This window comes from Arvicanthis niloticus, chromosome 12 (genome assembly GCF_011762505.2).
Source record: "Arvicanthis niloticus isolate mArvNil1 chromosome 12, mArvNil1.pat.X, whole genome shotgun sequence".
In the NCBI taxonomy this organism is placed as follows: Eukaryota; Metazoa; Chordata; class Mammalia; order Rodentia; family Muridae; genus Arvicanthis; species Arvicanthis niloticus.
Window position 1 is genome coordinate 23,018,390 of NC_047669.1, and position 26,859 is coordinate 23,045,248.

Sequence of the window (26,859 nt, forward strand, 5' to 3'; positions counted from 1 at the left end):
GTTGGGCAGCGGCAGTAAGGGGTCACGGCTGTGAGAGCTCAGACTTTCCTGGCCCCTAGGATGGGCCTGGAAGGAGCTGAGAGAAACTAGGAAGGGCCAGTCGTCTGAGACAGTGATTCATCCATGGAAACCACAGATCCCGCTGTGGGGACTGCATAGGATATGATGTTTTCACAGTTTACATATGGTTTCTGAGGGGGTCCATAAGCTAGGAGCTTGGCCCCTAGTGTAGTCCCACGGGGAGTTGGAGCCTTGTGGAAAGGCTTTAGGTCAGTGGGGCGTCTGCTTTTTGAGGATTTTAAGTAGTTCTTATGGGGACTGCCAGTCTCAAGATTAAGTTGTTATTAGTGTGGGCTATGTAGGGTGTCTTGGTTTTTGGTGTGGCATAGGCCTTGAACTCCGACCCCAATGGGGCAACAGCAGGTGTTCGGCCACACCCCCAGAACCCAGGGTCCTGACACATGGTCTAAGATCTCCATTTGATCTGCACCATTCAGTCATGTAGGCTATGCAGCCCCTCCCAAAGAGGTCTCACCTACACAGGTAGAGGGCGTGACTACAGGTCTTGGCCTCAAGAGATTTCCATATTAATGAGTTACCTAAAGGCCAGGAGGGCATAGTCAATTATGTATTCCTTACCTTCCCTCCTCCCTATTTAAGTCAGCCCCCCCACACACCTAAGTGTCGTGGGGGTGCACATCCAGATTCAACTACCATTCACCATGTCAATAAAGATCTTGGAACACTGTACTTTCTCGTGTTATTGGGGCCTGCCATCATGCTGCTGTCCTGGAGGCCTTCCCTGTGTTCCAGCCACAGGTTCTCCCGATAAGAGGAAAGCTGACTCCTGAATCACCCTCTCACTTCCTATTTTGAGGTGCAATTGTCCCTTCCAGTGTTTTCCTGCCATTGTGGTGACCAGTGGTGATTTATGGTCTTGTCCCTTGAATGGGCATAGGTATGAGTTAAATCTCTTTTCTCTATAAAGTTAGCCTGCTTGGTTACAGTAACAAAAAGTGGACTGCCACAGATACATTGCAGGAAGCCAGCATGGAGACACAGTTACTGAGAGCCAGACAAGATGGCTTCAGGAATACTAGGAGGACCTGCCCCTGATTGAAGACTCTCACCTCCTTTATGCTACAGCTCACCTGGAAAGAGGAAGAAAAAAAAAAAAAAAAAAAAAAAAACCAACAGCTTCTGAACTGATGCCTAAAACTATAATGTGAATCAGAAAACTCTGGATTTCCAGGGAAAACCCCTAATTTGACTTAACTATAGCTTTGATTGCTGGCCAGATAGGAATTTGAGATAAATGTTAGGTTGCTATAGAGACATACTGAGAATTCCTGTCTACCTTTCTGATGAGGGTGTTCATAGACATTACTTGATGTGCAAGCCCCCGGCAAAATGAACACTTAGTGCAACATTTTCCTTACTGGTCCTCATTTTTCTTTTTCTTTCTTTCTTTTTTTTTTTTTTTAAATCATGGGATGAGGATATTATTTGCAGAAGAAGGCATGGCATGCACTGAAATCAGACTAGTGAGGGTGAGTGGGTGACATTTTACTGACGTTATTCCTACATAGTTTTTGTGACATGCTTTTGAAAAGTCATTAAACTTTTGGCTGAAATTTTGTTAGTTTACTTATATATTTATTTAAGGGCCAAGTGAAATGTTAAAAACAAAAATCCTCACTCAGCACGTTGCCTTGCTCAGAGGCTGACAAAAGAAGGCAGCAGGCTCCGACAGGCTGCACCCTTTCAGGCTGGAGTGTTGGTGGCTCATGGGGACAGTTTTTGTGTTCTGTGACAGGGTTGTGCTCTTAACTGCACATTCTGTGGAAGTTCATCATCATATTCATGGTCGTAATGCCAACCATTACCTTAAAAATCCCCATAAGGAAATGGTCAGAGGAAGACTCACCTTGGACTGAAAATCTTAGACTACTAATGAATTTACATCCTATGACTTGGTCTTGGCATCAGTGTGGCTTGGCTTGTTGGAATCTGTTCTGAGAAACTGTTAACCAGTGACAGTGCTGGAAGAGGTACTGTTACCAGAGAGGCAAAACACTGGGTTTGTTGGGGGTAGCATTTGGCTCCTGCTGACACCTTGACCTGAGATTCAGAAGTTTTGGACTTATTCTGAAGAAAGTTATTGTGATCAGTGGATCAGACATTAAAATCTGGATGCTTAGTAAGATTTTTGCTTTATCTTCTGTATTAGTCAACTTTCTCTCACTGTAATAAAATACTTCAGATAATTAGAGAGAGAAAAGGTTAATCTTGATTCTTTGTTTTGGAGGTTCTGGCCCATGCTCACACAGGCCATTGGTTTGCATTTCTAGTGGGAAAACTGTTCATCTTATGGCCAGGAAAGAGAAGAGAAAGAAAAATGGGACCAGAGTCCCATAACTCCCTTCAAAGGTGCACCCCCCATGACTGAATGATGTCCTACTAAGTCCCACCTCCTGAAGGCACCATGACCTTCATGTCCCACCCCAGGGACAAATCTGTTAACATGAGGACTTTTAATTTCATAGTCCAAGCTATGCCATAGTCTACGTAAGTGGAAACTAGTAGTTACTATATCACTAATCATATTTACTAACACTAAATGTGTATGATGTGTTAGACACTGTGCTAAGGTATGACACACACATGCTTACTTAACTCATCTGAGAGCTCCGTGGGAAAGAACTGTAACTCCCTACTTTACACTTAAGGAAGCTGGGGTTTAAAGAGGCTGTGGTGTCTACCTTATAACTACCCATCTTTCCAGTGACCAAGCTAGAGCCTGGACCTTGGTCTCTGTCGTCCAGAGTCTGAGTTCCTAGCAGTGGCCAGGGCACATTTAATTTCACTGCTGAGCACTGCTGAGGGAACTGTGGCATTCACCGGGAACTGTGCTTTCTTCTGGGAGCTTATTCTCCATAGAGCCAGGTCAGGATTTGCCTTCATAAAGCCTTTAGTTCAGGGATGGGTTGTGGGGGGTGGTTGGAGCCATGATGTCTTGATAGGGACCCCATGGGCTCTGCTCACCAGGATGAGGGTACAGGATGGGAAAGGAAAACAGAACTCAATAATACTGCCTTATAGAATCCAGACTGTGACATTTTTCAGTTTATAATCAATCACCCATGGACCATTACAACAGACGCATTTTCTTAAGGATTAAGCTATGTACAGCAATATCAGTTACAGAGACAGCTCATTGGATTTAGTCCTTTCCCAGTGCTTAGAGGTGATGCTTAATGATCCTGAGATCTAAAAGTGGCATTGTCTTCAGATTCTGGACACATCCAGATGTGATGCCACAGGAAGGATGCAGATGGAATCGAGGCCACACAATAGCAGCAACAGGGAGGATAAAAAGACCACACTTCTAAGGTCTTTATAAATAGGAGAGGATACATCTGCCTGGTGTCTTGAACACGTAACGTTCTGTCCACTGTCAATGTGATCAGACAGTCCCAGTGACTATCTCCGGCTTTCAGACTCAACTCTAGTGATGGCAGATCTGATGCCCCATCGGTCTGTATCTGGACTGTGTTTCAGACCATGCTATCCATAGACTCTTGCAGCAGGCATTTCTAGATATGAGCATTTTTAGAGGGAAGCAAGTAGGTAGCGTATAGCCTTGCTTTCATCTGAGCTGGTGGTGGATGGAGCAGAGGAAAAGGCTTCAGCAAACTGGAGATGGTACTGAGCTCTGGAAAACGACCCCAAAACATGGCTCTTCCAACTTTAAAGAGCACACCCATCATCAGTTCACTGTCATGCAAAGCAGTGCAACTGAGTACAGGCATTTGATGTACCTACTCTCCCTGGCTTCCTGGGAAGAAAGGAAGAACCCACCCGTTTTCCTGGGACTCTAAGAAAAACTCTCAACTGGTTAGCCTTTTCTTTCATTAGGAGTGCAGTATGTTTTCTGTCACAGAGCTACCTCCACTGCTAATGACGAAGCTCCGAGAGGTGGACATGACCAGCGCTGGGGACATCTCATCTGGGCTTTCCATTTCTGGCTGGTGGTCCCCCACCATGGGCCCTTGCAAGCCTGTTTCCTGAATGGTCATTTCTGAGTCCGCCTCTGCACACTGTAGGGGAAGCAGGGCCTGGTGTCGATTCAAGGTGTCATTGCTCTTCTGGGCCTCCAGGGAGTTCTGACGCATGGAGTTCCTGTGGTCCATGGCATTCTTCTGAGGCTCGTCAAAGCTCAGAGAGAAGGTGACTGTGCCACTGCCGAAGATGACCTTCTGTTTGCATCTCGGCTGCTGTGGCTGCTGCTGTGGTTGTGGCTGGAGAGTCAGGGGCTGCTGCTGTTCTTGCTGGGTCAGGGCCAGCGGTTGCTGTTGCTTCTGCCTCTCTGGCTGCGGGAACCGGTCTTCGCTATTGCTTTTGCTGCTGATGGAGGAGGAGGGAATGGAGCCAGTGGAGCCTCCGAGGCTGCTGGACCGCTTCCGGGAGATGTTGGGGCGGCGTAGAGTGGCGCGGGCTGCCACTTTGAAAGCATGCGCCGCGGTGCTGGAGCGCACCTCCTCGATGGTGTTCCGGGAAGGCTTGAAGAGGATGATGTAGACCTTGTTGAAGAAGATGCAGGCTAGCAAGCCAAAGCTGGCTGCCAGGATGGCGATCACCTCCACTGCAGAGACAAACTTGCCGTAGGTGCTGGCGTAGGCGGGAATGAAGGAGATCCAGACGATGAAGAAGATGAGCATGCTGAAGGTAATGAACTTGGCTTCGTTGAAGTTCTCTGGCAGCTTCCGGGACTTGAAAGCAAAGAAGAAGCAGATGGCAGCCAGCAGGCAGGTATAGCCAATCAGGGAGCCGAGCGCCATGAGTGAGCCCTCATGACACGTGATGAAGATGATTTCGTCTTCCAGCTCATGGTTGCGGTAGCTGGAGGGGGGTGCCGTGTAGAGCCAGATGATGCAGATTACAATCTGCATGAAGGTGCACAGGAAAACGAGCAGGAACTGCAGGTTGAGTCCCCACCACTTCCGGTGGAAGCTGGTGGGTATCTTGGCCTCAAATACCAGGAGGACACGATTGGTCTTCACCAAGATGCACGAGATACAGAGCACGAAGCTGATGCCGAAGGCGGGCTGTCGCAGGCGGCACGTCCAGTCCTGGGGCTCCCCAATGAAGAACAGGGAGCTGGAGAAGCAGCAGAGTAGTGAGAAGAGCAGGAGGTAGGACAGCTCTCGGTTGGTAGCCTTGACGATGGGCGTGTTTCGGAACTTGATGAAGACGCCCAGCACAAAGGCGGTTAGGAAAATGCCCAGCACTGCAAAGAGAGTGAGAGCGATTCCAAAGGGCTCGGTCCACGCCAGAAACTCAATCTCCTTGGCAATGCAGGATGTGTGGTTCTCATTGGACCAGAAGTCATCCGGGCACTTATCACAGGCACTCGCATCTGAAAATGACCAGTGCATATTCAGTTACTGCGTGGCACAGTCAATGTAAGTGTGCATGTGGAGGGTAGATGTGGTCCCTTCGTATTTTACTTATCGATATATTATTGCTATGTTTTACATCTATCAAGAATAAAGGGGTCTAATTGTGATTTTCTTTTAGAAGAAGTTGAGCCTGGGTTGGCGAAATGACGCAGTGGTAAAAGGCACTTGCTGCTCTCACAGAGAACTCCTGTTTGAGTCCAGTACTAGCATGGCAGCTCAGAGCCATCTGTAACTCCAGTTCTAGGAGATCTAATATTCTCTTCTACCACCTCTAGCTACCAGGTATTCGTTTGGTACACATACAGACATGCAAAACACTCACACACACATGAAGCAAACAACAAACAAACAAATGTATAAAAAGCTTGAGACCCAGGAAGAGAGAGAGAGAGAGAGAGAGAGAGAGAGAGAGAGAGAGAGAGAACATATAACACCAGGCATCGGCAGGCAATCTGTCACAGCCTTGACTCTGGAGCCCTGGAGATGGAGCAGATGGCACTTTGTCCACTTAGGGCCATGGAGCTTTAAGAAAAGAGACACACTATTGGGTGGCAGGGTTGGAGGCAGAGAAAAGACTGTTACAGGAATTTTTATAAACATCTGGAATATTTAAATGATACCTGATGAGGTTTTTCTCTTCATCTCCTGCCCAGCGGATGCAGTGCTTAAGCCTGCTCTCCCTAGACAGCTAGTGATTCTAAAAGCACCAGCTCTGTCCAGCTCTCCCATGGGCTTTACTGTTGCCCTGAGGCAGCCCAAGTCCTGCACAGGGTATGTGAGGGGCTGATCCCTTACCTGTCTCACCACTGTACTCTCCATCAGGACATTCCACACACTCAAAGCAGCAGGTGGGCTCGCCCTCAATGATCCCTTTCCTGGTCCCTGCCTGACAGTCCCGGCTGCAGTTGGAGAAGGGCACCTGAGGGCAGAGAACATAAGAGGTTTGGGGCTGGCATTGGGGGGGGGGGGGTGGGCAGTCAAGGGTCAGTCTTGCAATTCCTTTGACATAGACAAAATGAGGAGTTGGGTATAAGGATGAGTGTGGCCAACTCTAGGCCATTCCAGAGAGAGAGAGAGAGAGAGAGAGAGAGAGAGAGAGAGAGAGAGAGAGCGCGCGCCAGGCTTCTTGGTCCTGTTCCTTGTAAAAGTAAAAGGTGGTAAGGCCACATGTGGACAGACTTGGCTGTTTAGTTCAAACTCACATGCAAAGTCCTAGATTTCACTTGATCTCAGTAGCAACCTTATGAAATTTGTAAGGAAGTTATTAATACATAATTCATAAACATACCTGGTGCTTTTGTACTTGCTTCTACCAATTTTTCAGAAGCCAGTTTGACTCCAAGATTTGTTGGGTGCCTATTGTGTGCCAGCTTTCAGGTCACGTTTCCATCAAGAATTGACATTTAATTTATAATTCTGTCAAGTAGTCAGGGACATAAATGACTGCATGCATAAGGATTATCTCTGTTATACATGTACTAATATTTATGCCTGGCATGCTCATTGCCTGATAGAGGACATTAGGATTACAAGGACCTGTACAGAAAATAGTTTCCAGGTAGGAGGGGAGATGAGTCACATCCCAATGACAGATAATTGCATGAATTAATGAAGACATATGATAAGCTGATCACACAGTAGCAGTGTGCTGGTGATGGGACAGCCAGTTTGTTTGGGCTCCGGTCATTTGAAAAGCAGACAAAGATGTAATTAGTGGGCATAAGAATTTCACCCATTTTTGGAATTTTTGGAATTTTGGAATTCCAAAACCTCCATTCTGCGGAGGTCATGACACATGTTGTAAGTGAGGTGAGGACTTGCCCGTTGTGGATGAGATTCTCTGTCACAGGAGACCTCCCCGTGGTGAAGTCATCCCACAGACCGGGAAACAGCAAAATAGTAGCAATTTGGAAATAAGATCAAGTTGACTCTTTGGTCATGTTATGAAAAGTGGTTCACAGTGCTCAACCGAAAGGCACTGCAAAGAGCACTGTAGTGGATCTCAGCCAGACTCCCAAGATGTTGTAGAGGATGCCTGGTCCTGAGGCTGCAGAGGCTGCAGAGGGGCTGGGGCTCCACATCTTGCTCTGTTCTAGCAGCCTCATTATGCTTTTGTTGTGGGAAACACCAGGACCAAAAACAACCTGGGGAGGAATGGTTTCCTTCCTTTAGGCTGCAGTCCATCATCGGGGAAAGCCAGGATAGGAACTTGAGGCAGGAACTGAAGCAGAGGCCATAGAGGGATGCTGCTTATTGGCTTGCTCCCCCTGGCTTGCTCAGCTTACTTTTTTTTATGCCACTCAAGCCTACCCTCCCAAGGGTGGCAGCAGCCATATTGGGCTAGGCATTCCTTCATCAATCATTAGGTCAAAACTGCTTCATGGACTTAAACACAAGTGGATCTGATGGGTCATTTATTTTTTCCAATTGAGGTTTTCTTTTTTTCCAGATGATACTAGCTGTGTCAAGTTGACAAAAAAAAAAAAAAAATTTAAGCAGTACATTAGCATACGGCCACCCAGAATATTCAGCATACCCTATGTCTTTTCTTAATAAGCATCTTCATTGAGTAATAAACTTCTGGTTATTAGTCAGGCTTTCAGATATGGGCAGGATATCTTGACCAGAGTCACAAGCATCTTCCTCTTTGTTAGGGGGCTCCCAAAGTAGAATCAACAGCCCTTTTGAGTTTTGTATGGGCTAGCCTGGTTATTTGAATGTCCTTGTTCTAAAGCACCCAGGTCTATTTTGGGCTCACATCCTTACATGGCTAATGGAAACTGAGGTGGATGGAAGATGCTATGAAAGATTGTCTCAGGCATGCTAGGCATTTAGCATCCCTGAACCCCAAGTGTCGAAGGACATCGTTACTTCTTGGTCATTGTAACAACCTAAATCTCAATATCCTTTCAACCTCAAACTTGAATCCCCTAGACAAGTTAGGATGTCAACTTCAGTGCCATTTGAGAACCACTGACTTGAGAGATGTTTGCTTAAATATTTTGCTCTGGTTGGGGGAAGTTTATGCCTGAGAAACTTTATGACTAGCCAGGGAGTCAAAAGCGTGGTTAGTCATGAAGCTCAGCCTCCTGGGTTCCTCTCATCACTAAAACACTCTTATTTCATGGGAATCCTGGACACCCAGAGCTGGGGAGTTTAGGAAAAGACATTATCCTAAGGGCCCTTCATGAATCCCAAGGCCCTCCCAAGCCATCAGTCCCCTGTCTGTAGTGCTGACATGGGGTGTTTTGCTAGTACCTCTCTGGAGAACCCACTCCACAAGATCTTCTCCTCATTGATGAAGAGTCTTTCTCCCTTCTTGGCATACACGTTGTAGTACCCAACTTCCTTGAACACAATGGAGCCGTCCTCTGGGGAGAGGCGCCAGTTGATGATGGAATAGTTCCCCACCAGGTCACCGCACTCATCGAAGGTCACCTGCTCCCCCATGTTGTTGGTGAAGTTCAGGTGCCGTAGGTGCTTCAGGACCTGAAGAGGACAGAGATGAATGAATGGGAGCTGTGGACTAATACCTGCAGCTTTCTTGATTGTGTACAGTGACTATCTCATTCCAGCAAAGAAAGAAACGTGAAACTAAAGAAGAGGCCTTCCTTCACTTTTTCTTACAGTGCTTGATGTGTCTGTGGTAGCTCTGGTAAGCCATGCTTTATTTACTACTTACAATGTAAGTGGTGTAGGAAACACTTTTTTGAAGCTGGGGAGGAGAAAAGACTATATCTTCCCTGACCACATTTTCATCAAGTGAAAGCCTCTTTAGGTGCACCGTGACCTTTGGAACCATGACCATCAGGGTCAGGCCCTTCCTGGCATCTCATGAGTTGGGTGTTGGGGAAGGAGAGGAGGGAAGACTGAGAGTTCTTGATCTTTGCACCTTCTTTCCCTATGGCTTTGAGTCTCTAGAGATGTCTTGCTGCCAAAATTCAGTGTGGAGCAGAAGGAAGGAACAGAGACACTGTGGGTAGAGCCCCGGCCATCACTGTTGACAGTCATGACATATCCTTGAATTGATCTTAGGGGTCAACAGAGCCCTTGCTCATAAAAGCAACTGTAGTAATTGCTATTACACATGAGTCATTTGAAGTTTTAAATATTGTTTTACTGCCTTTGAGGCACGGTCCACAGTATTTTGTGTTATTTAATCACAAAATAGCATGAATGCCCCTTCCCCTTTTGTTTTGTTGTTGTTTGTTTGTTTGTTTGTTTGAGACAAGGTCTCACAGTATAGCTCTGGAACTCGCTTTGTAGATTGTGCTGGTCTTAAACTTAAAAGCTCCAACCCCACCTCTGCCTTCTGAGTGCAGGAATTAAAGGCATGTGCCACCACGCCTGGCTCCACTCCCCATTTTATTAATTGGGGAACTGAGGTACAGAAAATTGAAATACTTTGTCCTGAATTATAAGCCCATGCTTGTAAGTAAGCACCACACTCTGTTGCAGCTCCTGGTCTATGCTACTGAGGCGCCAAGTGAGAAGACAGGCCCAGTGGTGGAATACGACACACTCATTTCCACTGTACCTCAGGAGCCTCTGTCCCTTGCAGGTCCCACTTTCCTGCCTGAGGTGTGGTGAGGCCTAGTTGGGTTGGCTAAAGTGCCTCAGATTGAGCACTGAGTCTTCTGGTCTGTGGATTGGAGCACATCTAGAGGCAACATCCACTTTCATAGATTTTTTTTCTTTTGTTTTGGTGGGGGCATTCATATGGCTTTGCCACATGTCCCAGGCTGTCTTTGAAATCACAATCTCCCCTCCTCTGTCTTCTGAGTGTTGGGGTTACAGGCATGCCATACCATGCCCAGCTTTTAATTATTTTAAAAGTACTTTAAAAATTAGTATATCTAATGAGATACTGGGGGAAAGTTTAGTGTAAGTCCATATGGTCTTGACTTTACTGGACCATGCTGAAGCTCAAACAAACATCAGTTCTTCACAGATATCTGATGTGTGTCAAGCCTTGCTGGCCTGGCCAGAGCCCCAGGAGAACCTCACAGAGCTGATGCTGCTTCTTAACATACTCTTGCATTGATTGGATTTTAACATCTGCACCTGTTGTAAGGACAGAGAACAGGAATGGCCAGGATTTACTCATAAGAACTCAGAGACACGTTTGGAGGCAGAAGTCCATGGGGGAAACCTGCTCATCTTTAGGCGTGTTCCTGGCTGCTTCACCAGGCCTGCTTTTTACGGTCCACTCTCTTAGTGTCCTACTCCCGCTCTGGGTGTCCTGGCTTTTGTCCTAGGACCTTGCAGAATAGGGCCTGCTTCTTCTATACCAGCCAGTTCTACAACCAGACAGAACCATCCTCAAACCTGGTGAGGAATGAATCCCACCAAGGTATTGTATCTCTCATTTTCTTCTGAGAAATTTCTTCTTTCTTCCCCAGTGGTCATCAGTCTTTGTCTCCATCAACTTCGCCTTCATTTTTACTTACTTCTTAAATCAGTCTTGATTAGAGGGGGTCACATGTACCCTCCTTTAAGAGTGCACCTGCCTTTCCTACTTTCTCTTACAAAGGCATCTCTGTGTGCTCACATCCTTCTCACAGGAGCACACAGCTCCCCGCTCTTTAACAGTCTCCCGCCTGTGGCTCTCAGAGCTTCCTTCTTCTGACTCTGAGACCTCTGTGATGTGGCCATAGCTCCTCCCACTTCTGGCTGAGGATACATAGCTCCTCCCACTTCTAGCTGAAGATACATAGCTCCTCCCACTTCTGGCTGAAGATACATAGCTCCTCCCACTTCTAGCTGAAGCCCTCCCATGGCTCAGATAAACATGCTTCAAACTTCTCTAGGAAGCTTCCAGAAGCTTCTTGCCTTAGTCTTCTGTGCATGGAATCACTTTATCATGGAAGAGGCTACGGTTGCTACTGCCTTTTCCACTTGCCACACCTGCTCTGGCTTTGCCGTGGAAGGAGATTAGAACAGTAGAGAGGGAGGCGTGGAAGCCCATCTAGTGACATGTGTCAGCATCGATATCTGTGAATATAGCTTCACTGATGCCTCGCGGCCCTGTGGATTCCTTTTATGAACAATGAAACTGGACACTGAAGGCTAAGCAACTTGCAGAAGTCAGTTGGTAAAGGTTAGGGCTGGTACGTAAACACACCTTTCTGCTGCTCCACGCTGCCTCCAGTAGAACTGGCTCAGTGCCCAAGGTGAAGAGGTCACTACGATTTCCTTATTAAATGCATTTTTTAAAAAAGCTCTACTCTTATTTGAAGAACCCTTCATGTGTGTATGTGGTTAATATTAGGTGCTGAGCTGACTGGATTGCAGATTACCTGCAAATCTGGTCAAATGGTATCTGGATGAGCAACCTAGTGTGCATCAGAAGGGACTAGCATGTGAGTCCAGTTAGCCTGGTGGGAAAGATCCACACCTAATGTCAGTGGACACCATGTAACCTTAGGATGATCATAGAAAACAAATACGGACGGTAAACTGGCCTCTCTCCCGAAGACTGAGGATACACTCGCCTTTTGTTGGATATCAGAAGTTCATGCTCGGGACCCCAGGGCTTCACCAACAGCTGCATTCCCAGGTTCTCAGGATTTCATCTTCCAGCTGAGAGTTGCACTATTGGCTTCTCTACTTGTGAGGTCTTCCAATGGAGCTATGCTACCAACATCCTGTGTCCCTAGCCTGTAGACTGAGGACTGCTCATCTTCCATAAATGCATACCTGTATATCCATAGCCCATTGCCTTGCTTCTCTGAGAACTCTGAATAATATTATATGTAATAGAGAAAGTAGAGCCATCAATTTCTTTCCTCTTGTGGCTCTTCACACATTGTACTGGCTGGCTTTGTGTGTCAACTTGACACAAGCTGGAGTTATCACAGAGAAAGGAGCCTCCCTTGAGGAAATGCCTTCATGAGATCCAGCTGTAAAGCATTTTCTCAATTAGTGATCAATGGGGGAAGAGGCATTGTGGATGGTGCCATCCCTGGGCTGGTAGTTCTGGGTTCTATAAGAAAGCAAGCTGAGCAAGCCAGGAAAAGCAAGCCAGTAAGTAACATCCCTCCATGGCCTCTGCACCAGCTCCTGCTTCCTGACCTGCTTGAGTTCCAGTCCTTACTTCCTTTGGTGATGAACAGTAATGTGGAAGTGTAAGCTGAATAAATCCTTTCCTCCTCAACTTGCTTCTTGGTCATGATGTTTGTGCAGGAATAGAAACCCTGACTAAGACACCCAGCAAGCAACAGATGACTTCTCTTCTCTCTTGTGTTCACTGCCCTCTACAGTGTCCAGGAGTGGGGAAAGATGGGGACAAGAGCTGGAATGCCATTATTTCATAACTAGCCAGTTACCTTCCACACAGACAGATAACACAAACAAACTAGCAAGCATCACTGGCTTCAGGTGTGTCACTGTTGGTTCTGGCTAGTGATTTAACCCATGTTCCTAACTTGGAAGAAGGATACATCCCAAAATCGTATCCTCAAAGTTTTCAAGTTTCCACTAAAGAACTCGTTATGCTGGATTTCTACACTAGGGGCTCAGCTGGATCTGACTGAAGCCTTCTGAGTTGTGGCTTTCTCATTTGCCCCACGATTGCCCTAAAATCCTGCCCCGCCCCACACATAGTTTTCTAGTATAGAACCCTTAGAATGCACCATGGAGTTTAAAGCCCAGATCCTGCTGACACCAGTATAAGAATAATGCCTGCCAAGCCTGAAATTAGTTTGAGATAACCAGGTACATTCTGCCAGGGATGAAACCACTATTCTCTTAACATTTTTTATTTTGTATGTATGGATGTTTTGCCTGCATCCATGTCTGTATACCATGTGCATGCTTTGTTCTTCCAGGAGGCCAGAAGAGGACACCTGATCTCTTGGAACTGGAGCTACAGACTATTGAGAGCTACTATGTATGTGCCGGGAATCAAACCCAGGTCCTCTGGAACAGAGCAGCCAGTGCCACCACACCCAGCTTGTGCATATGCACATGTCTGTACATGTGCCAGAGCCCAAAAAGGACATCTGGTTTCAGTAGGAGGAAAGATCTCCTATTGAACTGGAACTAGGCTGTTGGCCAGCCAGCCCCAGTAATACTCTAGATCTGCTTCAGCTCTGGAGTTATGGCGTATGGGCTGCATAGGTCAAACTCAGGTCCTGATGCCTGCATATCAACTGTGCTTATCCTCTGTGCTATTTCTCCAGCCCCTTGCCGTACTCTCAATGTCTGTATCACAATATCCCCCCCATTCCTGTCCTTTGCTTTACTGATAATGCAGAAGCAGGTTTCAGACAAAATTTATAAAGCTGTGCTGTCTCTGACTGAGACAAAGGAAGGGGACCCTCCTCCTTTTCCTGGGGCACAGTTCAAGTGTCAGTCATTGTTAGAGCAGTGGGTTTTTTTTTTTAATGTATGCAAACATTTTTTTTTTTATTTTTGGTTAGTATATAATAACAATTATCCTCTCATTGACAACATAAAGAGGTGGGAAGATATTATCCAACAGGAATTGCTGTCTCGTCATTGTTTTTTATTTTATTTTTGGTGTTGTAAGGTGCCAATGCCTCACTTTCATTCAGATATATATTATAGCTTTCTGTAGAATAAACAATAACAAAGCCTAAACAAAGTAGCAAAGGAGAAAGAATTACAGTCAATGGACTGAATCACCCATAAGACCTCATTACTCAATCTATTTAAGAGACCTATTAATTGTAATCAAAATTACAGTGTTTTTCCTTTGATTCTGTTAGGTAGAACTGAGTGCTTAAACTTGATCTGATGGTCACTATGAGTCCTTCTCCAGGAAGGTTGAACAATTTGATGAAAGCCACTGCATGTGATTTTTGTCTCCTGAGCACAAATGTATAGAGTAAATAAACGATGGGACATATTTCCCCAGTCAAATTCACACTGTGTGGTATATATAAGTGTATTTTAATTTTTATTTTAGATTTAGAAACAAACGTATTGAATGATGTCTAAATTTTCGTAGCTATGAGTGTGGTGGTTTGGAGAGTTATGGCCCCTATAGACTCATGTGTTTGAATTCTTGGCTTTCATAATAGTGCGTGGCACTATTAGTAGGTGTGTCCTTAGTGGAGTACATATGGCCTTGTTGGAAGAAGCGTGTCATTGTGAGGATGGGTTTTGAGGTCTCCTATGTAGAGCACTGTTAAGATCATTTAAAGTCACTGTCAGTGTCAATGATAAGTTCTGACTATAAGCACTCCTTCTGCTGTTCATATTCCTATGAAGAAACAAGGGAGTGGGGACTGGACAATTCTCCCTGCCTCCAGCTATGAGAATCTCCTCTACAAAGCTGGCTGCCTTGGGCAAAAAGACGATCAGTCAAGCAGTCAACAGAGCCACTCTTACACCAACAGCAGCTACTGGGACCACCCCACGGATGCTCTGTGGAAGTGACACTATAATCCAAAGGCTTGCTTTGGCGTCTGGAGCCCAGTGCTGGCTTGACTACTTGAACAGCATAACTGAGACTTTCTCTGTGATTTTACTTCCCCATACCAAAGTCAGAGATCTTCTCCTGGAGGCCTGGCTGCAGGGGGATTGCTGCGACTGGTGTAAAAGGGACCGTGCCAGAACTAGTGTAGACACAAGCCTCTATGTGCACAGAGGGTCTGCGATGATCAATGTGGACACTGCTTTTCCAGCTGTTCAGGTCTCTTCAGCTCTCTTGGTAGAGTGGCTGGCAAGCTGAGTTACTGGGGAAGCAAGGGGTGGCTGCCTCTTAGAAGGAAGGGGTCTCAGGGGACTACAGGCCTTCATGTGGTAGAGGCAGAGCTCTGGGAGCTTCAGCAGAAGAGACGTAACAATGGCTGTGACTGTGACCCTGACAGAGGTAAGAGCAGGAGCAGCTCCAAGGGCCAAGGATCTAAGGACACCCTAGGTCTGGGAACTATATTTTTGGGCTTTGTCAAAGTCAGAGGAATCCTGACATTTTAAGGTAATGCAAGGGCTGTAACACTCTTGTAGGGCTGAGACCCATCACCCAAGGCTTGCTTGAGAGCTATTAACAACAGAGGGCACCACCTGATGCAGCTCCTGACTATCTGGCACTATCTCTGGCTGCCTTCACATACCTATGGGTATAGAAACTGCCAAAGACCAGTCCCGTATTTCTCATCTACCCACACATAATAGATGCTCAGGAAATAGTAGTCCATAATGATCTCTACCATGTAGAATACCAGAACCACAGCAGCTGACTGGGAACATGGCCACTTCTCTGAGAACACACACCTCTCCCTCATCTATCAATACACAGTCATATCATCCATGAAAGTTCTGTTTTCTTTTAGTATATATCTGCAGCCAAGTCTCTTCCTTGATTTATTTGTTTATTTCACAAGTAGGAACAGAAAAGCTGTTTTGAGGATGAGATATAATAGAATTTGATACAGATAAAGAGATGTTGGTTATACCCTAACATGGACAGTCACACCCACATTCGGCTTCCCCCACACCATACTTTCTCCCTGTAGAAAGTGTGTGTGTGAATCGGGCTGTGAGGACAAATCCCTGAGTTCAACATTGCACTAGTGTCTTCCCTAGGAACCCATCTATGGGCCAGCAGCCTCTCAGGATCTAAAAGATGTGTATGCAGAGGGACCTTTTGACTACACAGCTCTTTCAGGGGTAGCAGTGTCCATGACAGGGCACAGGTCATCTAGACATGGCCTTTCTTACTGGGTAACTATCTGACTTTGGTAAGTAACTTTAGTCACCTCGGGTTTTTGTCCCCATCCACAAGATAAAAGAGTGCTGGAGACTACTGTTTATTGAACATTTATTTGGTGTAGACACCACCCTCACCTCTCTGAATATATTAACTGATTATCGACTTATAACAAACTTGTAAGTCTCATGGTGCCTGTTTCTCAGGCTGGAAAAGTGGGGCACAGGGCATTAAGTGGCTGCCTAAGGTCAGAAAACTATTAGCGGGCAGCTGAGAATGGTGCAGTCTAGAGGGATAGTCTTTATCAATTTACATGAGCCAATCTACATTACCAGCTGCTCGTGTGTAGAAGTCAGAGTAGACAGGTCATTGGGCTGCCTGTCTCTAGTTCAACAACTTAACTAGTATGAAACTTAGGCTGAGAAGAAAGTTTAAAAATGGGATGGTGGGAGCCTGGAGAAATGGCTCAATGGTTAAGAACACTTATTATTCTTGGAGAGAACCTGGGTTCAATTCCCAGCACCCACATGGTGGCTCACAACCATCCTTTATCCCAGGAAGTTTAATGCCCTTTTCCAGCCTCCTTGAGCACCAGGGATGGATGTACGTAGACAACCATGCAGACAAAACACTCATTCACATAAAATAAAAACAAATCTTTAAAAATAAGGTAAAATAAAAGTGGGATGGAGGATTATGGGAGGCCATAGTTGGAAAAGAAGTTTGAAGTGAATGACATCCTGCTTTTCAAATGTGGTTTATTCTTTTCTATCTTTAAGATTTAAAAATCCTAATCCTCCTTGATGAGAAATACTTTGCATAAGTACACCCACATAAGTAAACTGAATTTTATCGAAACACCCCTTCGTTACTCTCACTGCCTTCACCCTACAAGGCTTCCTGATGCTGCTCTCCAGCTGTGGTGGTTTGAAGAGGAATGGCCACAATAGACCATGTGTTTGAATGCGTGGCCCACGGCGAATGGCACTATTAGGAGGTGTGGCTTTGTTGGGGAAGGTGTGACCTTATTCCAGGAAGTATGTCATTGTAGGGGTGGGGCTTTGAGGTCTCTACGCTCAAGCTCCACCCAGTGTGGGACACAGTCTTATTCTGCTGCCTTTGCATCTGCTTAGAACTCTAAGCCCTGTCTCCAGCACCATGTCTGCCTGCATGTTGCCATGCTTCTTGCCATGATGATAATGAACTGAACCTCTGAAACAGTATGCCAGCTCTAATTAAGTGTTTTCCTTTGTAAGAGTTGCCTTGGTCATGGTGTCTCTACACAGGAATAGAAATCATACCTAAGACGCCAGCCAAACTCCATGTCCTCACAGCCAGGACCCCCACTGATTTGTCATTAGAGATAGAACGTCATGCAAATGGAACCGGAAGATTGTATTCTGCCTCCTCCACATCATGACTCCTTTATGAAGCTAGTGTTGCTGTGAACCATCCATCTAGTCTTCATTTACCTCTGCACCAGCATTTCCCCATACAGAACCTGCTCCATACCCACAAATCCTACCTGTTCTTCAGGACTATCTTGCATGACATTTCCCATTTCTTTCTTTCCTTTAAATTCTAACCTGGATGGTATTGTGGTCTTTCCTCCTCAGTCATGTGAGTGAGAAATGTATTTTAGTCAAAAGTTGTGTCTTGTCCAGTACCAACCCATTATTTGTTTACTAAGTATTATTTCTTTAAATATTTTTAGAAAGTATTACTTTATTCTATGATTATGGGTATTTAGCCTTCATGGATGTTTGTATACCATGTGCATGCTTGGTATCAGCAGAAGCCAGAAGACATCGGATGATCCCCTGGGACTGGAGTTAAAGTAAAATGTCAAGCCACTTTTGTATCTCCTCTTAGTCATCATGTGGGTGCTAGGCTAGAATCGGAGTACAATACTCATAAACTTGGAGAGTCATCTCTACACTTGTCTAAGTCCCATTTCTCTTTTTAAATAATCAACAAATTTAAATTTATGTGTATGGATGTTTTGTCTGAATGCATATCTGTGTACCATGTGCAGAGGCAAGAAGAGGGCATTGAATTCCCTGGAACTGGAATTACGGACAGTTGTGAGCTATGTGGGTGTTGGGAATTTAACCCTGGTTTTCTGGAAGAACAACCAGTGCTTTTAAACATGGAGCTCCAGGCCCAAACTCATCTCTTTAAGCATCCCCAGTAGTTCTTTTGGCATGCAGGCATGTAAGTTTTATATTAGAGCACTTTGTATTCTGCATAATACTTCACCTTTAAGTCATGCAATGGGGAAGAAAGAGGTGAAAATCGTTTCACATGTAAGAGCAATGATAGAGTCTTTAATTATTTTTGGCACACACAAAAACATCTATTTTTTTTTTTTTTAAAATGGCACTGAAATTTGAAGCCACAAACCTCATGACTGCTAGGTAAGTTCTTTCCCACTGAGCTATAGCTAGTGAGGATGTGGGGAAAAGGGAACCTTTGAAGGGTCTTGGTGAGAATGTAAATTAGACTAGCCACTATGACTGCCAGTATGGAGTTTCCCCAGAAAGCTGAAAGAAGAACTGCCATATGACCCTGAGTGTGGATGCAATGGAGTTTTAATCAGCCATAGGTAAGAATGAAATTATATCATTAGCTGAAAAATGGAGATAAACAAAGATGATCTGATTGGGCAAAATTGGCCAACTATCACATGTTTTGGTGGGTTTTTTTCTTATTTCTTATTAGAATTTATACAGATAAATAAATCTCATCTATAAAACAGAAGTGAGATTGTCTGGGAAATAATTTAATGGGCATCGGGAGAGGGGAGAAAGGGGAAGGTAAGGGAGGGTGAATGTGATCAAAATACATGACATATTTGAATAAAAATGTCTTTATTCAATGAGTATGTGTCAATAAAAAGCAATTAAAACAAAAAGGTATTTAGGTTTTTTTTTCCTCAGAGAAGGCATTCTTCTGTTTTCAGAATGCTAAAAGGAAAATGATAATTCCACTGAGAAGAAAATGTGAGGTTCTTCTTTAGATTGTACACCAGGACAACATGTTTCTTTATTTTCTTTGTGAAGTGGTGGGAGGAAAAGGAGTGAATAAATTGTGTGTGGGGGGGGGGAATAAAGACATAGCAGGACCCCTGGTGCATTTGCTACACTCTGAGGACACGTGTATCTCCAAGAAGGATAAATGCACGCAAGTTCTGAGAATTCCACTTTCTTTTGTGTGATGATATTTCCATCTTGTGGTCTTTGAGGGTATTCCCACCACAGGATTCTAGAGCTAATATATGTGCATTGTAGGCATGAGTGGGAAGCCCCTATCTGCATACATTCTAAAAGGCAATAGAATTTAGCCAGAGCCACAAGGCCAGAAATGGTCCACACGCAGGTAGGAATTTCCATCAATGAAAAAAGCTTATGCCTGGCAGAGAGCCAGCAAAAAACGAGGAAGAAAACCTAACGGAATGGAAGTACATGAGAGTCTGTCTGGAAAAGATTTCCAAGAGAAACTAAATTCTGACAAAAAGGAAAAGTTCATGGTGGATAGTGCTTAGAAATAAAACATGGTGCTCCTTGGGTCTTCCTTTCATGGGACATAGACTTGAAGAGATGAAGGACAAAAGATGCCATGCCAACAGCTAATAAGAAACAAGATTTCTGCATCAAAAATTAATACGGAATTTGAAGGATGGTGCTGGGCAAGTGGTTTAGAAGCAAAGAGTTGAGAGATGGCAGACACTGGGCTGCAAGCTAATTCTTAGATGATACTGTATATAGGTGGCAGACTTCTACCGACATACGCCCTCATAATGACATCACACTTGCTGGTACATCTCCTGATAGTGAAAGACATGGCCAAGATCTTAGAGAACTTGTAGGCTACTGGGGCTCAATGGAGACTGTAGTCATCCCAGAAGACATGTTAGCTTATGTGCATACCACCCATCCTCAGTACTCAGGAGCCATTTCCAGTCCCTGCCCACCCCTCGTTCTTAACCTTTTTGAACTTAAAGCTACCGTGGAGGCTGCGAGCAGTGGCACTGGGGAATAAGGAACAGAAAGACGGAGATGGAATCACCTGTGGTGGGTACACTTCTGAGCTCTGCAGCAAGATTAGCCACAAAATTTCCTTTTCCCCCTCTTTGCACAGGTCAATTTGGCTTGGGTTTTCTATGACATTACTAATGAGCTTGAATCATAACTCTAGTCTCTCCCCTGTCTCAAATTTAGTCTGACCATCTTACTTCCTAGTCTGGAGAAGAGTTACTGGAAAGCCAAGTTTCCCATGGAAAACTTCTTCCCTTTCTAGCCTACCCTGCTCCTGTAGCATTTTCAAGAGGTGAGGTCTTCCTTCATGGGCTATAGGTGAAGAGATATTTACCATCCAGATATTATTGTTTACTTCATCTTACTTAAAACTTTGCATTTGAAGCGTGATTCCTGAGGTCTTCATTGTAGCTTAATGCTTTTGGTAGTAGTTCAGTGTGAAGAGGAGGTTTGGGCAGCCCACAGAGATGAGAAACTTCTGTTGGCAGTGATGTCTGAGGGAGATTCTCCCATTCAAGGAGGTCTGGGAACCCGTGAATCCTGACTTGTTTTATGAGCCTAGACAGTTACTCCTTACAAGTACATGGGAATTGCTACATTAACACACACAAGTTACATGCTCTTTGTTTCTTAGTATCTTTCCCTGAAAGGTTTATGCTTGTGGGGATGTGTATACAAAGTTGTTTTACTTCTAATTTTTGTCCACTGGTTGATTATGAATATGTTAAGATACCACACAATAAGGGCTGTCAAAAATAGCTCAGCCATTAAAATGCTTGCATGAAGAACTGAGTTCAGTTTCCAGCACTTATGTAAAAGGCCAGACATGATGGTACATCTCTGTGGTCATAGCATTGGAGGGAAGGAGGAAGAGACAGAAAGCTCATTCACTGTCAGTGAGCTCCAGGTTTAGTGAGAGGCCTTGTCTCAAAAATTAGGTGGAGAGATAGTGAAGAAGACACCCAAGAGTTGATTGTTGATGTCTGCATGCATGTGACACACGCGCCCACACCCACACATGAACATACACCCCACACACAAATTATTACCGTAATGCCTACGTATTTGTTTATAGCTTACAAGTTTATGACTTGCTTTCATACCTCATTTCATTTTTAAAAGAAACGTGTGTGGACAGCCAGTTAGACATAAGGTTCATGTTGCAAGGGAAGAGGCTGTCACTTAGAGTCTTGGCTTGCCTAAGATCACAGCTTAGAAAGGGGATGCTGAACCTGGGTCATTAGATTCAGAGTCAAGGGATACCTCATTCCATTCTTATGCAGTTTCTCTGCTACATTCTGGAGCTGAGAAAAACATTCAAAAGGTATAAAACAGAGTCTGATTGAAAAACCAGAGTTGACATGCAAGACCGAAGCAGCCACTTAGGATATAATCCAGTCTTGGTTGTTCCCTTCAGAAACTCATGAGATGACCAACATTGTAATGTCACTTTTATGTATAGTTAAAAACTCCTAGACACCTACATGAATAACCCATAAAACACCTGTAAGACCTTCACTTAAGTCCTGACTTTTTTTTTTTTTTTTTTTTTTTTTTTTTTTTGTAGTTATTGCTAGTGTTTCCCTTTGAAACATTTACCATTTTGGTTTGGCAAGCCTTTCGAATGCTTGTGCCCCAAGTTAGTGCTTAGCTGGCCAGCCGGCCAGTCCAGTCCAGGAAGAGCCCCGTATAGCAAACACAATGTCTGCACACAGCACCACTTTCCTCCCTGTAAGCGTATGGAATGCAATAGGTATTGGACAAATGCTGGTTACTCACAAGAGAAAATATTTTTAACTCAGATGTTACTGAAGCCACACTAAACAAGTCCCCAGACACTGGAGGACATTCAGGAGCAGTGCTTTAGGTGTTCTGGACGTCAGACTAATTGATGGTTGAACTGCAGCTTTCCAGTGACAGGTAGTCAAGCGCCATCAGTTCTGTAGCAGGTGGCTTCTCAGACGTTTGATAATGTTTTATGAATCCAAAGTCCTACTTTGCTCTCATTTTGATATTGCAATTTTTGTAATCACCCAGATGACTAATCTTCGTTGTCTTAACTGATTACCCAGGAGATGGAGGCCTACCCCTGGGTGTGACTATGAATGTGCCTTCAGAGAAGTGTAGCTGAGAAGGAAAAACTCGCTCTGATGCTGGCACCATCCCCCTGCCTGAGGTCCTGGAGATAAAGGAAGAAGGGGAAGAAGAAGAGGAAGAGGAAGAGGAAAAGGGGGGAGAGGGAGGAGGAGGAAGAAGAAGAGGAGGAGGAGGAGGAGGAAGAGGAGGAGGAGGAGGAGGAGGAGGAGGGCTAGTAGGTCCTTGTCTCTGCTTCCTGGTTGGCCAAGAAGTGAACAGTTCTCTTATGCCACATACTATTATGGCTATGATGTCCTTCTCAAGCACATGGGACCAAATGTCCCATGGACTAGACCCTTGGAAACCATGAGTCCAAATAAATCCTTTAAGTTGGTTTCTCAGATACTTTGGATCACAGCGCCACAAAAGTAAATAATGTAGTCATTATGTTCCTTTGCTGCAGCACCCTGATTCTGTTTTATCACACAGAGAACTGCTAGCTAAGCGAGAGACTTACCTGCCAGGCCTCAACCTTCTTGATGTCTGCACAGGACCCGTTGGTGAAAAGCCCTCTTCCGGGTAAGCAGGTGTATATATCTTGCAGGGCATGCGCAATGGAGTAGACGGCTAAGTACACGTTGTAGGATATCCGTAAATGTTCATAGTCCATGTAAGGGGTCTCGACACTATTGATGTTCTCATCCCCTGTGCAGAGGGGTCGGAAGGCGGTGGAGCTATTGAATAACCTGTTGCCACCTTCCTCGTGACTTCTCCCGAAGGTGTCCACAGGTAAAGGCCCTTTTGCGCCTTCTTGCAGGTGGCAATTAAATGTTTCTTCCCAAAACTCTTTGGCAAAACCATTGTGGACAGACTTCCTGGGATGGACTTTCTGTAGGAATTCTCGGAAGCCTGGAATCTGCCCAGCCTTCAGACCGAACCCAATGGTGCCTCCAACAACATGGAAGTACTCAGGCATAGCAATCAGGGAGGAACTGGCCCAGGCCTCGCTGGCCAGCCAGATCCTGCCTGTGATGTTACGCCTCACAATCTCCTTAATGAGGGGTTCTAGGTCTGGGCCGCTGGAGAAAACGACAATAACCTTTGCTGTAGAGTTCTGGATCACTTCCACCACCTGCTGGATCTCTTTCTCACCAGAGTACTGGGAGATGAGCTCGCTGAAGTCAATGCAGATGTCCCTCTCCTCGGCTTCCTCTCGGAACTTCTCAATGCCAGGCCTGCCATAGTCATCATCAGCTGCAATTGTGCCCACCCAGTTCCAACGGAAATACTCGATAATGTCAGCCATCGCGGTGGCCTGGTGTTCATCATTGGGAATGGTGCGGAGGAAGGACTTGAACTGGTTCTTATTGCTGAGGAGCCTGCTAGAGGAGGCGTAGCTCACCTGGGAAGAACCAAGAACTCAGAATGAGTGAGTGAGAGTGATGTCCCAAGCCAGTCTCAAGGATTAACGTAATTAATGTCAGTGTGGGTAGGATGGAGGTGTGAGGACAATCAGGCAGTTCCACCCCAACATGAATCCCCCAAGCACCTGTTAGTTTATTTGGTGAACTTTCTAATTCCCAGTGCATGATTCTTCACAACGATGCCTTCAAAACTGCTACTAGCAATCCACTAAACCCCTTCATAGTGGAATGCACTTCTTTCTAAAGGAGTCTTGTGCCTTCTAGCTTCCTCTGAGGTGCCTCTTTGGTTATACTAGATTCATGTGTTCAGTTGACACACATTTTGCCTGTTGGGCTCAGGTTCCGGTATGAACATTATAGCTTCCCGATTACTGTTATGAATGTTCGGTACATAATCCAACATCTGGAAGAATCAGCTTTCCTAGAGTTATAAACTTTAGGCTTTTCAGAGGACCCCCAAGGAAGGTCCTCCTCTGACTCTGCCCCTTTTTTCTCTTCCCATTTCCCCAAGATTCCTCTCCTACTTTCTTTAGATAAAACGAACATCAATTACAGTAAATTTCTAGAGCTGTTTAGCTTCTAGGCTCAGATAAATCACTCAAGCTTAGTAATGTAAACTCAGTTGTCTCACAGATTAATAACAATACCTCACTAATTATCACCAGAAGAACACCTTTTCTTCTCCAGGTTCCCCAGTGGTTCAACTACCACTTAAATCCCCTTTCTTTGATCAACTGCAGGTGATGACTAAGACTACTTTTCCAGAGTCCGATGTGAGTCTCAGAGACATTATAGAGGCTGAAAGGAAGCCTGGAGAAGGAGCGTTGTTGATAGCCCCTCCTTCTTGCCCCCCTCCTCCACTCTGCTCTCAGGCAGTTCTACATTTGCTCATGGGTGTCCATCAGAGACAGAAAATTTTTTGATGTTCAGAGACCACTGGAGCTGGGCAATGGACGAGCTGACCAACCCTAGTGGGAATGTTCAGGTTCTTCTCTCCCTAGGACCCACTTAGTGCCTGAAAGCATCAAAGAATCAATACCCCCTGGTTGGCCCCCTGGTAGCACCCCTGGGAGTCATCACAGCTCACCAGCTAGGGAGTCCCAAGTTATCAGAGCATTTCTTCTGATGAACAGACTGCTTTCCTCTTAATAGAGTCCTTCTGGGAAGTGAAGTAGCAGTCAACAGCCGCTGTTCTCTATAGTTCCCTAAGGCACCCTTGAACTTCTTCAGAAAACAAGCCGAAGAGAATGCTTTTCAACACTTTTTACTAATGGGAATAATTAGCTTCGTTGGGGCAATCTTTTAAAGTAAACATTTCCAACAGGCGTCTTTTTCATCCATTTAGAGTCTTAATATGAACGATATCCAAGATACTGGACTATGAAAGACTCAAATCTGCCAAAGGCAACAACTCTGATAAGGGCTTTGATCTTAGAAGCTCTAACATGAAAGCGACAACTTTTTAAAATTTGAATAATCCCCTCCTGCTTTCATAGAAATTCAGGATCTAGGTGATAAGATGAAGTGATTTGTGTACGTGTTCCTAATTTTCGAGAGCCTGCTTGGGGGTCCTAACAGGGAAGCACAGTTACCCAGCTGACTGGCCTTCCTCTGTTCATGCAAGGTCCTCCTTGACCATGAGCAGCCTCAGTAAGAACGTACCTAAAGTGGTGAGGGAGGAAGGGGACCACACCTGCCTAGCCAGCCAGATCAGCTGAATCAACCCTGGCGATCAATGGGGTGACAGATGTCTTAGCCACATCCACATTATTAATTTTTGAAAGTTTTGTTTGTAGATTGAAAGAAAGAAAGAAAGAAGAAAGAAAGAGAAAAAGAAACTAGTTTCAGAGTTAGGGATTTGTTCTGACATTTGCCTATCATTGCTCACTTCTTTGTTTACTTTTGAAAAATGGACCAAAAATGTTTATAAAAGGATATAAATTAAAACTCATAACTCATACTGTCTCTTGTGAATATATTCTCTTAATGTATTTAATATATTTGCCTTGTTTTCAAAAGACAACCTATAAAGTCAAGTAAATGTCACTCTGTGTCCTCCCAAAAGAAAAAGCCTTTAAAAACACATCGAACTTTCCTTGACGGAGGGGAAAACAACATGGAAAATTCAGACAACCTTTCTGACCAGTTTCTTCCAGCTGGTCTTTTTGTTACATCCACTTGGTGGCGTGATTGAGATATAAGTAACAGGGCTGGGCTGGCTGCCCTACCCACAGAGCAGTGTTTTCTAGCCCTGCAGTGCAATTCACTGGGGAAGGATGGAAGTTCCAGATAGGCTGCATCCTAGCCTGCTAAGCCATGAGCTCTGTAGGGTGAGCCCAAGCATCTCCCTCAGTAATTCTAACTTGAAACCACAGAAAAAAACTCCTGCTGAACGAATGACTAATAATCATGACTAATAATCATCACCGTCATCCTCGTCATCCTCTTCATCCTCTTTTCTCATCATTATTATTATTTTGATTTTTTTGTTTTTTGGGGTTTTTGTTTTGTTTTTGTTTTTGTTTTGAGACAGTGTTTCTCTGTGTGGTCAGTGTGCTGCATGTTTAAATCTGGCAGGCGGACTGTGCAGCGTTATTTTAAATGCATCATGAAGGTAAGTTGAGACAGAGTATCACTTTGTAGCCCGCCCACGCTGTAGAGCAGTTTGGTCTCAAATTCGCAGATCTCCACCTGCCGGGATTGAAGGTGTGAGCACCACCACACCCAGCCAGCTGCAGCCTCCTTACCACTTTGATCAATCATACTCTTCCTGTCCTCTAGCCATGCAGAAGTGACGCTCTCCCCTCCTAGTTTTTAACCTGACGTCATCTCCGTCTTCTACCCCTGGGCTGACGACTCACCTTCATGGCGCTTTTAAAATAATTCTTTCACAATCTGACAGACTTAAACACGCTCAGCACATTGACTAATGGTGTTGGGGTCAGAGCTTTTAGGTACAAACATAAGAGAGTCAGGGTTTCCCTATGTGGACCATCTTTATTTTACTTCCTGGAAGTGTAAGACAAGAATGTCTCTGTTGTTACAAGTCTACAAAAGGATTAAGGCTCTCGGTAAAGAAGCGGACCCCTTGCAACATATGAATTCATATGAATTTTGAATATTTTTTCAAATATTAAACACTGAAAAATTTTGAAGTCTGATCCTTAATTTAACTTAAAACT

General features: G+C 44.8%; 1 protein-coding gene across 1 annotated transcript in view; it reads right to left on the reverse strand.

Annotated features, from left to right (window-relative positions):
• Positions 1-3,113: 3,113 nt before the first annotated feature.
• Positions 3,114-26,859, reverse strand: part of Casr (calcium sensing receptor) — a 28,200-nt gene continuing 4,454 nt past the window's right edge. The window contains exons 3-6 of the mRNA XM_034515452.2: positions 22,771-23,655; positions 8,721-8,951; positions 6,258-6,381; positions 3,114-5,419 (exon numbers count right to left, since the gene is read on the reverse strand). Of these exons, the coding sequence (XP_034371343.1) occupies positions 3,915-5,419; positions 6,258-6,381; positions 8,721-8,951; positions 22,771-23,655 (2,745 nt within the window). The 3' untranslated portion in view covers positions 3,114-3,914. The remainder of the gene's footprint in view (positions 5,420-6,257; positions 6,382-8,720; positions 8,952-22,770; positions 23,656-26,859) is intronic.